Source organism: Anarrhichthys ocellatus, unplaced genomic scaffold (genome assembly GCF_004355925.1).
Source record: "Anarrhichthys ocellatus isolate YVR2014 unplaced genomic scaffold, GSC_Weel_1.0 scaffold19, whole genome shotgun sequence".
Taxonomy (NCBI): Eukaryota; Metazoa; Chordata; class Actinopteri; order Perciformes; family Anarhichadidae; genus Anarrhichthys; species Anarrhichthys ocellatus.
The window spans coordinates 711002-725445 of record NW_022280049.1 but is presented as its reverse complement, the minus strand read 5'-3'; the positions used below and the strand labels follow the sequence as shown (position 1 = coordinate 725445).

The 14444-nt window shown below is 42.9% G+C and overlaps 3 protein-coding genes across 3 annotated transcripts in view; 2 read left to right on the top strand and 1 right to left on the bottom strand.

Annotated features, from left to right (window-relative positions):
* The first annotated feature begins 10 nt into the window (after positions 1–10).
* LOC116389464 (uncharacterized) lies at positions 11–2208 on the top strand. The gene is made up of 7 exons (XM_031858154.1): positions 11–62; positions 162–230; positions 384–425; positions 784–807; positions 932–1189; positions 1452–1550; positions 1934–2208. Exons 1-7 carry the CDS (start codon positions 11–13, stop codon positions 2011–2013), a joined length of 624 nt encoding a protein of 207 aa, XP_031714014.1. The 3' UTR covers positions 2014–2208.
* Positions 2209–3207: 999 nt separating this feature from the next.
* On the top strand, positions 3208–6833 carry arl3l1 (ADP ribosylation factor like GTPase 3, like 1). The gene is made up of 6 exons (XM_031858107.1): positions 3208–3393; positions 4189–4332; positions 5615–5731; positions 6080–6130; positions 6278–6463; positions 6624–6833. Exons 1-6 carry the CDS (start codon positions 3376–3378, stop codon positions 6669–6671), a joined length of 564 nt encoding a protein of 187 aa, XP_031713967.1. The 5' UTR covers positions 3208–3375; the 3' UTR covers positions 6672–6833.
* Positions 6834–9813: 2980 nt separating this feature from the next.
* The window catches only part of LOC116389159 (soluble guanylate cyclase 88E-like), a 7936-nt gene continuing 3305 nt past the window's right edge, over positions 9814–14444 (bottom strand). The window contains exons 9-18 of the mRNA XM_031857610.1: positions 13848–13965; positions 13238–13367; positions 12903–13049; positions 12294–12440; positions 12047–12203; positions 11856–11965; positions 11675–11764; positions 10887–11033; positions 10654–10764; positions 9814–10509 (exon numbers count right to left, since the gene is read on the bottom strand). Of these exons, the coding sequence (XP_031713470.1) occupies positions 10360–10509; positions 10654–10764; positions 10887–11033; positions 11675–11764; positions 11856–11965; positions 12047–12203; positions 12294–12440; positions 12903–13049; positions 13238–13367; positions 13848–13965 (1307 nt within the window). The 3' untranslated portion in view covers positions 9814–10359. The remainder of the gene's footprint in view (positions 10510–10653; positions 10765–10886; positions 11034–11674; positions 11765–11855; positions 11966–12046; positions 12204–12293; positions 12441–12902; positions 13050–13237; positions 13368–13847; positions 13966–14444) is intronic.

Below are 14444 nucleotides of genomic sequence, written 5' to 3'. Positions count from 1 at the left end.
CCAACAGAGAATGTTTATGAGAGGGGTATTTCTAAATATTTTGCTTGGTCACCTCCTCAGAGGTAAGTAGCCACTTATGAATTTGACAGTTCATATCCAGTATATGACTGTGTAGCTGTCCACGTATACATTTAATTCAATTTGTTTTAACTTTATTTAAGCTGGTGCTGGCGCTACCTGTGTTCCTGTTCAGTGTCTGAGATGTAACGCCACAGGAGAATCTCAGGCAGGTAAGAAAAAGAACCGTAAACCTCTCACACTATTTATAAGCTACATTTGGAAATGTTATGAAGCAGCTAATGTAGCTGAACGTTTTCTGCCATTGAATAAGGAGAGGTGAAATGCATTGGAAAAATGTTGTTCATGCTATTCTTTCGCTATAGATCCTTGTCTACTCTGCTCAAACAATACAGAGTGCAGCGACGGTGAGTGCATCTTTCTTTTCATTTGTTTACGTGGAGATCAATCCTATGAATTTTACATGGCACATTAGGTATAGTAATTGGCAGTGGAATGGCGGTAGCACAACGAGGATATACGAACATGGAAAACAGGAGAATACATAATGTAATTGGAAAATAATGTAAATACTACATTTGATTGATCTCTAGTGTATGACTTAGGGGTTTTACTGTATAGAATAAGTTAAGTTAATAAGTTGTCAGAAAAACTTGTATGTTATTTTAAATCTTAAAATAACTGGGATGTGTCATGTGTGCTCTGTTGTAAACAAAATGCTTATTGTGACGATATTCATTTCCATGTTTACTCTTGTACCTACAGATATTCCACCAAACTACAAAAAAGGTAACCTGTAACAATATCCTCGTCTGTGGCAGCATACACATAAACACATAACGTGACAACTATATGCTTACCTAAAACTATCACTGTTGCTCCCCTCCGTATAAATGTTTTCCCTGCCCATCAGACTTTCAGGTTTCTGTCAACAGCACTGGATCCAATGTAAAAGAGGGTGATGACATCACTCTGACATGTCTCCATAACTTTCCCGATTTGAATCTGACTTTTGGGTGGAAGAGGGACGGGGAGGACATCCACAATGGCAAAAATAAAAGCAAGCTGCATCTCAAAAATGTGTTTGCACGTAAAAGAGGCCGGTACATCTGCTTTGTGAACAGCCTGTGTGGTTGTTACAAGTCTTCGCCACACAAGGTCACTGTAGAGGGTAAGTAGACATCCCACAGTCTAAGGTAGACATCTCCCTGCTTATTTCACACAGCTGCAGATTACATGTGCCTCTGTCATGTAGATTTGAATTCATTAACCAGGCTGAAAATAGTGCATTGTACAACTTTGAAATTGAAAATGAAAGAGCTGGAACATTTAATGAAGATATGAATAATAAAAATGCACAACTCAATGACCCTTGCTAGCATGCGTCTTAACTGTCTGTCCGTGTTTCTGCCTTTGTAAATGTGTTCATCCAGACCAAAGTGTGTTGCTCCTGATAATCTGCTGTGGTTCTGCTCTGGTGCTGGTCGTGATTATGGGGCTGGCTATGAAGTTCAAGCTGAAAAGAGACGGAGGTAAAGACATTAGTTCAGGTTGTTTGTGGTATTACACAATACATAGACAGAGAGCATTGTCTCGAATGCAAATCATGATTAAATATAGATATAGTGTAGGGCTTTGTTGCCCCATGGTGCACACATTGTACATTTCAAATACTTAATGTTTAAATCGTTCAACATTTTGGAAAATCCGCTTATTTGGCTTCTTTGCATAAGAAGATCGATAACACTCATATCTGTCTAAATATGTTTATCTTCTCATCGAACTCTTTACTAAAAAGCAAAAAGACATATTATCCTAGTCTTCAATATTTGCATCCTGCTAATGTTAGAATTACAGGTTTGACTTCTCTCTTTATGTACATCATAAAGTCTGACACCTCCCCTTACTGTCTCAGCTAAACACAGAGAGAGGAGGGAGCAGAAGGCGAAGGAGCAGAACAGCGCTCCAGCTACATTGACACCAAGAGAGTCCTAAAGAAGAACCACCTTTACCTTCAAAAATGATGAATAGTAATTCAGAATCAGAACCGTTTATTTCGCCAGAGTATGTTGGCACATACAAGGAAGGGGCGACTGTGGCTAAGTGGCTAGCAGGGCCGTCTTTCTATCAGAGAGTCGGCTGTTCAGTCCCCGGCTCCGGCTCTGCTAGTCGCATGTCGATGTGTCTTTGAGCAAGACACTTAACCCCAAAATTGCTCCCGTAGCTGTGCCTACGGTGTAGAAATGTGATAGACTCTGAATTGTAAGTCGCTTTGGATAAAACCGTCTGCTAAATGACTGTAATGTAATGTAATTTGACATGGTGGATAGTGCATAACATTAAACAATCAACATAGTGCAAAAAAGTGATATTGTTTCATAATTTTCTGTTGATGTATTTGATGTAGACATAAAACATCCTTGAGGAAGTGTGTGTGATAATTTGAGGTCACAGGTTTATGTGTTGAGCCGTTTCCAGCCCAGTGGATCCTTTGTTTGGCACAACATTTGACCAGAAAGCCTGTTCAGTTGAGGAAAAGAGTCAAGAAATGTTTTAATCCAGACACAGCACATGCGTGCACAAACTAATCCCCATGAATGCGCTACTCACAGGAACCAACACAAACAGACGACCCAAACGGAGCAGCTTTATAGCAGCTGGCATGTAACGGATATATGGGATGATAATGCTGTCTCCAAGAGAGGAGTGGATTTGGGATTTGAGAGTTGATTTATGAACACAGAAATAATAAATTCCCATGGTCCACCAACATGATATAATCCTTTGAAGTGTATGCATTGGACTCTACCCTCTGCTTTTCCCATGCTGCTCTGAGGGCCTTTGGTTTCTGTGTTAACAGCATGTTTTCCCTCAGCCATATGGCAAAATATCTGAACTTCTTTTCTCTTTTCCTCCTCGTGATATAATAATGTGTGAGTGTGTCAGGAAGGACTGTTTATTCAGTTTCCTCCTATAGCAGGTGGCTATGGGATAATCCAGGTAAAGCCACTGCAAAGTGGAGGTGGATGGATAGACAGAGGAAGAGGAAGGGGAGGGGGGATGGAGTGGCCTTTGCATGGATGACTAGGGCTAATTCTGGCCTCCTAATCCCAGTCCCGGCCACCCTCCCCCTCTCTCAGTGAGGAGCAATTGACGCCCAGGTAGACATTACTATCACATACACACATAGCACTTAACCCAGTCAAGTTTACAGAGTATAAAATAGGGAAAAGACAAAGGCTACTGGAACCTTTTCTGGATAGTTAACCTGCGTGACCTGGATCGCTGACACACCTGCGTTAGCTTCACTGGAGAATGTAGCGGCAGCCCTCCAGCCAAGCCACAGGAAACGTCACCATGGGAGAAGCTCAAAAGGTAAGTGACCTGATCTGGAGGAACAGGATTTATAACCCCAAATTCAGTATTTGTTTGACACTAGGAACTATTTACAGGCGTTCGTGGCTCCAAAAGTGCGTTAATATAACTATTTTACATGATTAGTAGCTGTTTCGATGCAGCTATTCTTTGTTGATTGGATTATCTAAATTGCTTGGCTTGTTATATGGCGCTGCTATGATGATCATACATCTAAATGGAATCTCTAATGCTCTTTGATGTACACTGAAACACACATACATCGTAGTATCTGTACCCCTGATCAAAATATTCAAAGTTTCAGCGTACGTCTCTTTTGTCAGTGACAGCCTGCGATTGCACAACCTTGCTTCAGACTAATCACATTAAATAGTGTACCATTGTACGAATGGAGCTCTAATCAACACCAGTGCTTTTCTAAGTGTAATTATTACAGACTGCAGGTGGGAGCTACAGAGTGGGAAGATATTGATGGATGGAGAATGGAGGGTGGGTGGGGCTAGAAGGCATACGTGTGGTTGTATGTAGTGCTGTATGTAAGAGGAGCATTGACCTCAAATCTGAAAGAGGTCAGCGGGATCAGTTTGCAGGTGTAAACCTGTAACCTCAGGATATCGTGTAGGATGTTTCAGAGTATTTTAAAAAACCTCTTGTCACATATATTATTCTGGTTTGCATGCTTTTGTATTCCAAACTTAAACAATATGATATTTAAACATCCAATGACACATGATACAAGTCGTCTTCTGTTGATGTTCTGCCCTTCCACACCTCCACCCTCCTCCCTTCACGCAGGGCTTACTCTCTGTCATTGAGAGACTGAAGGGATCCACAGAGCACGAGGTCAGGATAGTGCTGCTGGGGTTGGACAACGCCGGCAAGACCACCCTGCTGAAGAGCCTCGCCTCTGAGGATGTGAACACCATCACACCAACACAGGTGAGAGGAAGATATGTGATAAAACTCATGCACACACACGCACACACACATCATGACCTTAAGTTAAGTCACTTACTGTACAGCATAATAAATCAAGAAGCACCACTGACTGATACGCTTGCAGATGATGTTTTTGTGCCCTTCATTTTAATTAAATCATCTCACCATGAACAGCTGAGACACTTTTTAACATCATTACCTGATGCCCATCATTAAGTGTGTTTTAGATAAACAAGGTGCATCCACCAGAAACATAGCCTCAATGTTACCACTCTTTAAAGATCAATTAGTCTGCTCTCAGTGAATCCGGGTGCAAAAACAGTGATACGATGGCGGTCTTCTCTTTTATCAATGAAGCTTTTCAAAAGATATTTTTCGTATTTTCATGGCACTTTAACCCAGCATTATAAAAGTCAGGGGGATTGTATCTAATCTTGTGAGACCAGCTGGACCAGTGCATGCTGGCGCTCAAAGTAATGGGATTTAGTTGGCCTTTGGTTTTCTGACATGCTATGAAATGAGTGGTCTTACAGTACACACACTATTACCACCAACCAGTAAAGTCATGATTTCAGGATGTCCATCCTGTTAAATAGTTTGTTAATTAACCGTTCATCGGGAAATTACCTTCCTGATTTGCATCCTCTCAACAACTTTTCTTAGAGCATCCTGACATTATAGTGAGCTTTTCTTTTATCATCCTCTTGTGATGTGATTACCTCTAACATGATTATCTAATACCCTTGCATTACTCTGACAAGACATAGAGCAGATGTACTGCCAGGTCCCGGGCAAGTGTGACGGCTCATCACTCGGCAGCGAGGATGCTGCCCAGCATGACAAGTCACCACAAAGCTAAACCAGACCTGGCACATAAACACACACAAACACACACAAACACACACACACACACACACACACACACACACACACACACACACTGCACTTGATCCTTCCAGTCTTATCCTCAGATTTGCTCCTCAGCTAGCCCTCGGGATAAAGTTGTTATACAACCTCGCTGACTGAAACAGAGGAGCTGCGTTATGAAAAACAGCGCTGGATTAACACAGTGACTTCCTTATAAAAGCCTAGACCACATGATACGTAATGCTGAGTAACCAAACGGTGATTCATTTAATACACATGTGCTTTAGTACCCTGCCACTTGGTCAATTGCTTCATAACTATTTGCAAGACTTTCCAGGTGCTGCGTACTGGAATTGAGTTCAGTCAAAGGCAGTGGTGTGCAGTACAGTGACTCCAGCTTTGTGCTTCACTTCAGGGCTTCAACATAAAGAGTGTTGCCTCTCATGGCATGAAACTCAATGTTTGGGACATTGGAGGACAGAGGAAGATCAGGCCCTTCTGGAAAAAGTATCTGGAAAACACAGACCTGTTGGTGAGTGACTAAACTTGATTCAAATCAATTCCACGCTAGCAGATATTTACTTCTGTATTTAGATGCTCATTAGTGTTCACAAAGAGGTTGCTAGTCACCCTGAGGTCCACACAGCTCCTCACTGAAAATACACCACAAAAAGTATATGAAGCAATACAAATCCACGACATTAAAGTGTAACATGTATGCCCAAATTAAGCACTATAATTGTATCTTGATGGAAGGACTTGTTAGTAAAAACCCAATGTTGTAAAACTCCTTCAGGAGTTTGACATGTTGAGGCCAAAGAGAAAATCATCGATGCATTTTGCTGTGTTTAATTTTATTGTAACATACGTCTTCTTTCAGATTTATGTTATTGACAGTGCAGACAAGAAGCGGTTTGAGGAGACGGGACTGGTGAGCTTGATCTCATTTCTGTTTTCAACGTATACATTTTGACATGAACCCCAGCAAAACTACCGAAAGCTGATTACATTGACATATATGAAAATAATTGTTTTGTTTTTAAAAACAAGTCAATTCCATGTGTTTGTGTGTGTGCAGGAGCTGTCCGAGCTGATTGAAGAGGAGAATCTAAAAGGTGTACCAGTGCTTGTCTTTGCCAATAAGCAGGATCTGGCCACAGCGTCACCGGCCAGTGAGATCGCTGAGGGACTCAACCTGCACACGTACCGGGACCGTGAGTGGCAGATTCAGGCCTGCTCAGCTGTGTCTGGGGAGGGAGTTCAGGTCAGACCTAGTCCCAGCCTTGATTCATTGATGTCTCCTTTCCATATAAACGTGGTCTGAGCTGCTTTAATGGACTTTATTTCTTTCAACAACCTCTTTTGGCCTGCCTAATTTCATGGTGGATTTTCTATCTTCAAACTTCTTTTTATTTCTCCGACAGGATGGCATGAACTGGATTTGCAACAACATTGTGAATAGGAAGAAGTGAACCGGCATCTGACCAGAGAGTCAAACAGAGAACCAGCATCACATAAGGGATGAGAGAAAATATGTCAATTAATTTATTATCGACACACCTCAACTATGACAGATCCTGCTCCCCTCACAGATTTGAATCATAATTTTGTTTTTACAATTTGTGTCATTTTTATCGGCACTTATCAATCAAAATGAATGTTTTTGTCCCCTTATCCTGAGGATCCTTGTCTGGTGAATCCGTGTGCTTTCTTAAACACAAAGAACACCAAGTGTGTAGCCATGTAGAACTGTTGGGGTTTGTCAGCTACATAGAAACCAGTTCAGTGCGAGTGTAAAGTGTGTGTTTTGAGATTTTTGACAATAAAACAATTAGTCATTTCTGCTATTTTGCTTTCTTGTTTTCGAATCTTATGTTGCCATCGGTAATCACATTTTGCATGAATACATCACAAATTGTCAAGTTTTCTTAAAATGTCGACAGGAAACATGTGAATTTGACTGTAAATGTCGACTCTTCCAGGAGTGACAGGAGAACAATTACACGCTGATCCACTCCTGCTCAGCTGTCAACGTGCTTTATTTTCACACCACGATGACAAGCACTTACATTGTGCAGAGAGAGAGAGAGAGGAGGGTTCCCAACCATACACTCGCATGGCACAACAAGATATCAAATCGTCAAGGCACAGCAGAGCAAACAGTGCAAGAAATTACACGCAGAGAGGCTGACTAATTTACTTCAGAGAGACTTTCTCAAAATGTTTGTTTTATATGTTAATTCTGGGATGATTATGTAGCATGCAGTCTCTCTGGCAGCAATGTTAGAGCTTTATGGATCCCTTTTGACAGAGGTAGTCGACGATTCGACACATCTAATGTCCAGCTGTGAGCGCTGTTGTTCTCCCAGCAGAAAAACAAATGGTCCTCTTTTTGTGAGCAACTTTCAAGTGAAAACCTTCTTCACCTTCTGTTCTGGGATCTGCAATGAAGATCATTGATGAGACTCGCCTCAGTCTTTACCCACACACGGGTCATCTCTACTGGGACGACAGCGGTCAAAACCCCTCCAGACTTGAAGGCCTGCACAGCCCTGTGGTCTGTCTCCACATATGTGTCCTTTGGAGTGACCTTGGTGTATCTATTCAGCCATTTTGGCTCTACTCAGCCGCAGTTGTGTTAAATGGATCTTTTTGTTTCTATTATCTGGAGCTGTAATTAACCATCTGAAAGCACTCTACGATCACATCAGCTGGCGGGCTTTGTTCTGTGTTCTCCTCTACATGAAATTACGCTAATTAATACTTTTTCTGTTGTTTTTTGGTCTGGTATTTATGATTAAAAAACCATAAACAGCTTCGCTGGTTTACTGGCTAAAATGAATGGATATTGAGTTATCTCCATGGCAACTAAAATTTGGTGCAAGTCCCAAAACATTTTTTTAGGCATCAACTTCTGTTTAGCGAGCACAGCGGGGGACGTCAGACCAATTACAACGTGTACTAAAGAATCATTATGGCTGTGTGAAAGAGACCAGACGGCACAGGAGCGGGGCCGGTGGGGAGCGGGGCCGGTGGGGAGCCTGCCGTGTGTTGTTCAGTGCTGCTTCTTACCAACAGGTGGCAGTATTAGAGAGCCTGACTCATCTCAGATCTGCTCTTTACAAATAACTACTTTGACCCAATCTAATTTCACTCATTTTGTTCCAACGCTCATCTGTCATCAAGCAGATGCTGTTATTGCACCGCTTCAGAAGAATATCACTACAGATGTTTTTCTTTATAAACTACAGGAGATTGTGATTTTGTACACGTTTCAAACTAATTTCACCGTAATCTGTTAACACCTATACTAATATCTCCATTTGTATACTTTAAGACACGTTCTTAATCCTAAAGTGATGTGATGTCACTTCCATGCAAGTGGCCCCACCAGCCGGTGTTGCCGTGGCAACCCTCCGTGTTTTCCTGGTCCAGCAGCCACCTCTCTTCTTCAGTCCAGTGCTCCCTCTCTTGTCCTCCATTTCTTTTCATTTTCCCAAGCTCTGCTCATCAAAAGAAAGCCTGCTCAGAGAGACCGGACAACAACACAATCCAGGTACGAACAAAAGACACAGTCTGTGTTTGGATGTCAGTGAAAAAGATAATTAACCTGCTTAGAAGCAGCTGGTTAATTCTAAATATTTATGTTGCTAAAATTGTGAAAATCATACAAAGTCATTATTTCTTATGCTATTGTTTGTGTATGTTGCTTATGGCAGGTTGATTTATCATACATAATACATGATTAACTCCACTTGAACTAAAATTGCTACTGTATCATATTGATGTAAATGTTAATCTGTGCATGTGGTACACTAAACTAGAATACTTTTTTCCCTTAAAGCTTCAACAAAGTGTATCCTAGCCACTGAGGCCTCCCATCATGCCGGAAGTCGACCACATGCCCTCGGTGAAGCCTCCTCCACCCAGTTTCAATGCTACCCTGACCACCTTGGCCCCCCTGATCACCACCACACTGCTCCCATGGGAGGAGGTGCACATGCAGGTGCACACCATCCTGATTGTCGTCATTTTTTGTGTCGCCTGCTTCCTGCTCCTGCTCGCCTTCTTCTACGCCTTCTGCTTTCATTGCTCCATCGGTTCATTGCCTAAAGACTCACACTCAGCCAACGGAGGCAGCGTAGACCGCGAGGACACCACCTATAGGCGCAGTTCTTCTGATAACCAGCCAGCGGGGAACATTGTCTGACTGGGACACTGGACCAGGATAGCTGATGTTTGACTGTCTATCTGTGATAGGATTACACTCTTCTTGCTCTGGTGGTATGTAAGGATGTGTCGCAGCACCATCGGGCAGAAAGTAATTTATCTTACTTAAAACAAAGCATGAAATCTGAGATGATGATTTGTTCCTGTATTTGATCGATGATTGAACAGCAGCAGGGTTTTAACACAAGATAATTACAAAAAATACAGTTGTGGTGCATTTTGAAGCTAAAATACAAGGGCAGGTACACAACCATGCATTTCACGTGACAACACATAGACACAATAATAACATATCCATGGAGAAATGTGTTCAATAAATGCAACCGTTAATGTGAGTCTGACTGCCAGTGCCTTTGAGTGACAAGACAAACAAAAACAAACGGATCCACGCACGGCTCAGCAGTCTGCCGGCTTTATTTTCACTGAGCTGACAAGCGTTTACACTGTGCCGTGGCTGTGTATTTGACGAGACTGATATAGAACAATGAATCCAGACGTGCCGGATGAAGGAGAGGGACGGAGGAGGGATTCAGAGGGATTTCTTCCGAGGATGAAGTTAGATGTCAAATCTACAAGATGCAGCAGAACCAACAGGAAATTACAGAGCTTGTGACCACTTCTTGGTAATAAAACATGTTGTGTATAAGTGTGAAGTTAATGATGATAGCTATGATTTATTTCTGCAGAGTCAGAGCAAAATAAGCACTGATGAACACCATGCAAGGCCATTAGAAAATTTCAAGCATTACAGACTAGGCCATGTACAAACAATACGTCATTAGATATTGTCATGGCATCCCCACAAGGATGCCAAAATATCAGCAAAAATGGCATTCCTAACTAGCATTTAAGTGTTATGTTCAAAAAGCTTTTTAGAAGCAGTATTACAAATGAATTACTGGCTCCAGCATCAGCTAGCATCTCTTCGGCTCATGACACAGAGCACGTGGCACTCTTGCTGGGGGAGTCACAGGAGCCGTCGGAGGAGTCCATGTTGGAGTGTCTGCCGTCAGACTCGGGGGAGTCCAGTTCCAGGTGAGCGTCCTGGAGGTCGTCCTGCAAGGCATCCTTATAGTGGGACTGGGGAAGGAGCCGTTCATTTAGTTACAAATTACAATAGAACAGGGGAAGAATCGTAGTGATGGGTATGGATGGAAAAAATAATTAGAAGTTGAAGTTAAATCAGAGTCATTCAAAGTCTTGGCACCAATAATTCCCATTCACCTTCTGAACAGACGTCTCCTTCAGAGAATGGCCTGAAATCTCCATCTTGATACGATGAGAGCGAATAGACTTCACATCATCCTCGTCTCGCCCTGCCACCAGCGGGGGACCCTGGGGGCAAAAACTCAGGGAATCAGAGATGATGGCGATGATGATGGTGGTGGTGGCAATGAAGCACATGAGAGTGTAAACCATTCAAGGGTGTCTTTGCTGAATTCTTAGACAATTCTTACCACTCCCTCCTTCTCTCCTGTGGCCTCGGGGCTTGATAGGTTCACCTTACTGATGGTCTGGGTCTCAAACTGAGGACACGCAGCCTGAGCGTTCCCGTCTTTGTCCCTCTTTCCCTTCAGCCAGTAGGTCTCAATTTCAACATTCCCCTAAAAATGGACAAAGAGAAAAATAAAAGTGAGAATAAGGTTCGGAACATATATCCACAAATATTTAAAGGCATGTGCTCAAAGGCACAGTTACTGAGTGGAGTACAATGGCAGGTTCCAATATTCAGAATACCCTGATGAAAAATGAGTTGCTCTTGCTTTTCTGAGATTGGCGCCTGTAATCGGCTGCCTTAGAAACCTCTGGGAGTTTTGGGCATTGTCACTGAATGTACAGCCTCAAAGTCAGACCCAGTGATAAAACAGACTGGTTATTCAACAAGCAAGCTGCAACTACCAGCTCTAAACATTACGTACTGACTCCAGAGTCAAAACATTGTGAGTTATTATCATTTCATATAGTTCAAAGATTCAGAAATGTTTATTATGTCTAATTGCTGATACACAAAATACTCGCAAATTACAGTCTCAAAGTTTAGTTTCAAATTTGTGTATAATAATGTGCAGATATCATGTATTTACTTTTAATTGGAGGCATTCAGACCTCATTCAGACACATCATCACTGTGTGTTGCTCACATGTTCAACACCAAATCATATTAATTATATGTTGCCATAGTGGCTGAGTGAAGGTAATTAATGTGTTGAGCGTAGTTGTGTTGGCAACCGTTTGGACCCCTAACCTTGATGGTGATGGTGCCCCTCCTTTCAAAAATAAAGTGACTTCCTTTCAGGTGCTCGTAGGTGGCGCTGGTGAGCTGAATCTGCATCTCCTAAATGAAATAAAGGAAGACCAGGCAGTTACAACAAAAGCACAGAGAGCTCTTACTTAAGTCGTCATATATACAGACTTAGCTTCCCCACCTTTCCATTGCACTCCATGGCTGACGCAGTGTGGACTGTGTCACCGTGCAGACCGTAACGTGGCATCTTATGTCCCACCACACCTGCCACAACCATCCCAGAGTGGATCCCTGCAACCACAACAACACGTTACTTCACTCAGTCAAACACCGCCGTAGCCACACAAATGTGTCCTCACGCGTTCTACCCACCGACACGAATCTGTATGTGGTTGCCATTAGAGGGGTCTTTCAGGTGATCTATGGAGCGCACCATGTCCAGGGCCATGTCACAAATGTTGTGAGCGTGAAACGTTGTCTTCTCCGGCGTCCCGGCCACCACCATGTAGGCATCTCCAATGGTCTCGACCTGGAAACGAGAGGAACAGCAGCTCTCATGCAGCAGCACTTTGTAGATAAAGTAGGCCCATATCAGACTACGGGAGATTCACACACAAACCTTGAAGACGCGGTGCTTCTCGCTGAGCGTGTCAAACAGCGTGTACATGGTGTTTAGCATGGAGACCACCTGCATCGGAGTGATGTGGCTGCAAATGCGCGTAAATCCCACGACATCGCTGAAAAGAATGGTCACATCTGGGAACACCTGGGAGAAAAGAGATAAGGGTGTTGATGAGTATGCATGTTGATATACTGCACACACACGCACACACCCTCATAGGCCATATTTTGTGACCACACTGTTATTCCATCAGGAAGTCACTCTCAACTTACCTGAATTTTACTCCAGCAGAGACTCTCAAATAGAAACATTTGTATGAATGTGTGTGTTTGTGTGTGTGTGTCTAGGTATCTGTCACTATCTACATTGAGCAAAGAAAAAACTTATATAACTAGCAGATGATTGATAGATGTGTTTCAGTGCACATTCATGATTTACTTGAGAAGACTGATATGTCTGTATTTGTCTCTTGTATGATGAATATGAAGCTATACAGCTTCAGCTTAGTTTCGCTTCTGTTGTTTTTTGGTGCTTTAGGTGTTAAACTATAGTGGCATATATATATATATATATATATATATATATACAGTATGATACAATCCTGACCTCGCAAGTGTTCACAGCCGGCTCTCCTTTGCGCAGCCTCTTGGCCACTGGCTTAGGAATCATCCTGTACAGGAGGTCATCCGTCTTCTTCATCTCATAGTCCAACATCTTCATGCTCTCCTCCAGCTTACTGGACTTCTTTTGCTCCTGCGCTCACAATGGGAAATAAAACAGAATAACACCGTAAGTTTGTGTCTGTTTCTTTCATCTCATGTCCGTGGGCGGTGGGTGAGCTGGGGCTGCCAGACTGAAAGAAGGGCTTCAGAGCAACTTTGCAAAGTGACAAGTGAGCTGATCACACATGTAAAATGCAGCTGCATGTTGGCAGAGTGTACCTGTACGAGAGCTCTCTTCAGCTCCTCGGACTGCTGCGTGCCTGCCAGCACCAGGTCTCTGCTGGAGTCGTGCATGCTCAGGTCATTGATGTACAGGCCGGTCTTGAACATAGCACTCAGACTCTCCATTCTAGACACACACACACACACACACACACACACACACACACACAGCACGCGATGTGGCATTTAACATTTGAGTAGTTTTGTCAATACAGGCATGAGGAGATTTACTTGCAAAACAAAATGTTTGAGAAGAGGCGGGGGATGTTTTGGTAATGTACTCTGAGGAAAACACTCTCAATTGCAAATGTGTTTCCATTAGGCTCACAAGAGCTGCACTGTCTGATTACAAGCTAATTAGCAGCTCATTTCATGCATGGTAAGTGCTGTTAGAATGGGCCCCTGATTCACTGCCCAGGCTTTCATTTCCAGCCTCCTAATTCAGTTTAGCTCTTGCAGCTTTTTAGAATGTTTTACTTTTCAACGGTAGCGTTTTATTAAATATCAGTGTCTATGATGTGTGTGTGTGTGTGTGTGTGTGTGTGTGTGTGTGCGTGTGCGTGTGTGTGTGCGTATGTGTGTGCATGTGTGTGTTTGTGGGCCTTACACAGGGGTTCCCAGGAAGATGATGGACTCCCACTCTGGCATGTATCTCATTTGTCCTTTTAGTTTAAGGCAGCGGCTCCCATCGCCCAAGTTCTCCAACGCATTAGCGCTGTTACCGTCTAAAAGAGGAGCACGATGAAAAGCCAACAAGACAAACGTTTAGAGAGGTGTTCAGGTTACATTTCAGCTGTAGATAATGACTGCACTGTGTTAACAATGTCATCCTAATGGATTTGGCAGTTTATTATCGTTCAACTATTTGGGAAATACGCTTGTTTGCTTTTTTGCTTACAATGATGAGAAGATTAGTAACACTCTCATATCTCTATGTTCAGTATGAAGCTGAAGCCAGCAGCCGTTTAGCGTAAGCTTAGCATTGAGACTGGAAACAGGGGAAACAGGGGAAACAGCAAACCTGACTCTGTCTTAAGGTAACGACACTGAATGGCTTTCACTGGGTTCTGTGCTGGACTACTTCTTGGGGGGGGAAGTGACTTCCTGGTGTGTCCGCTGGTTGCCTGGCAGCCACACAGTGAACACAAGACTTTAGAAGGTAATTGGTCCCAGCCTAGAGGGAGCCCCTCCCCCATGCCCCCCC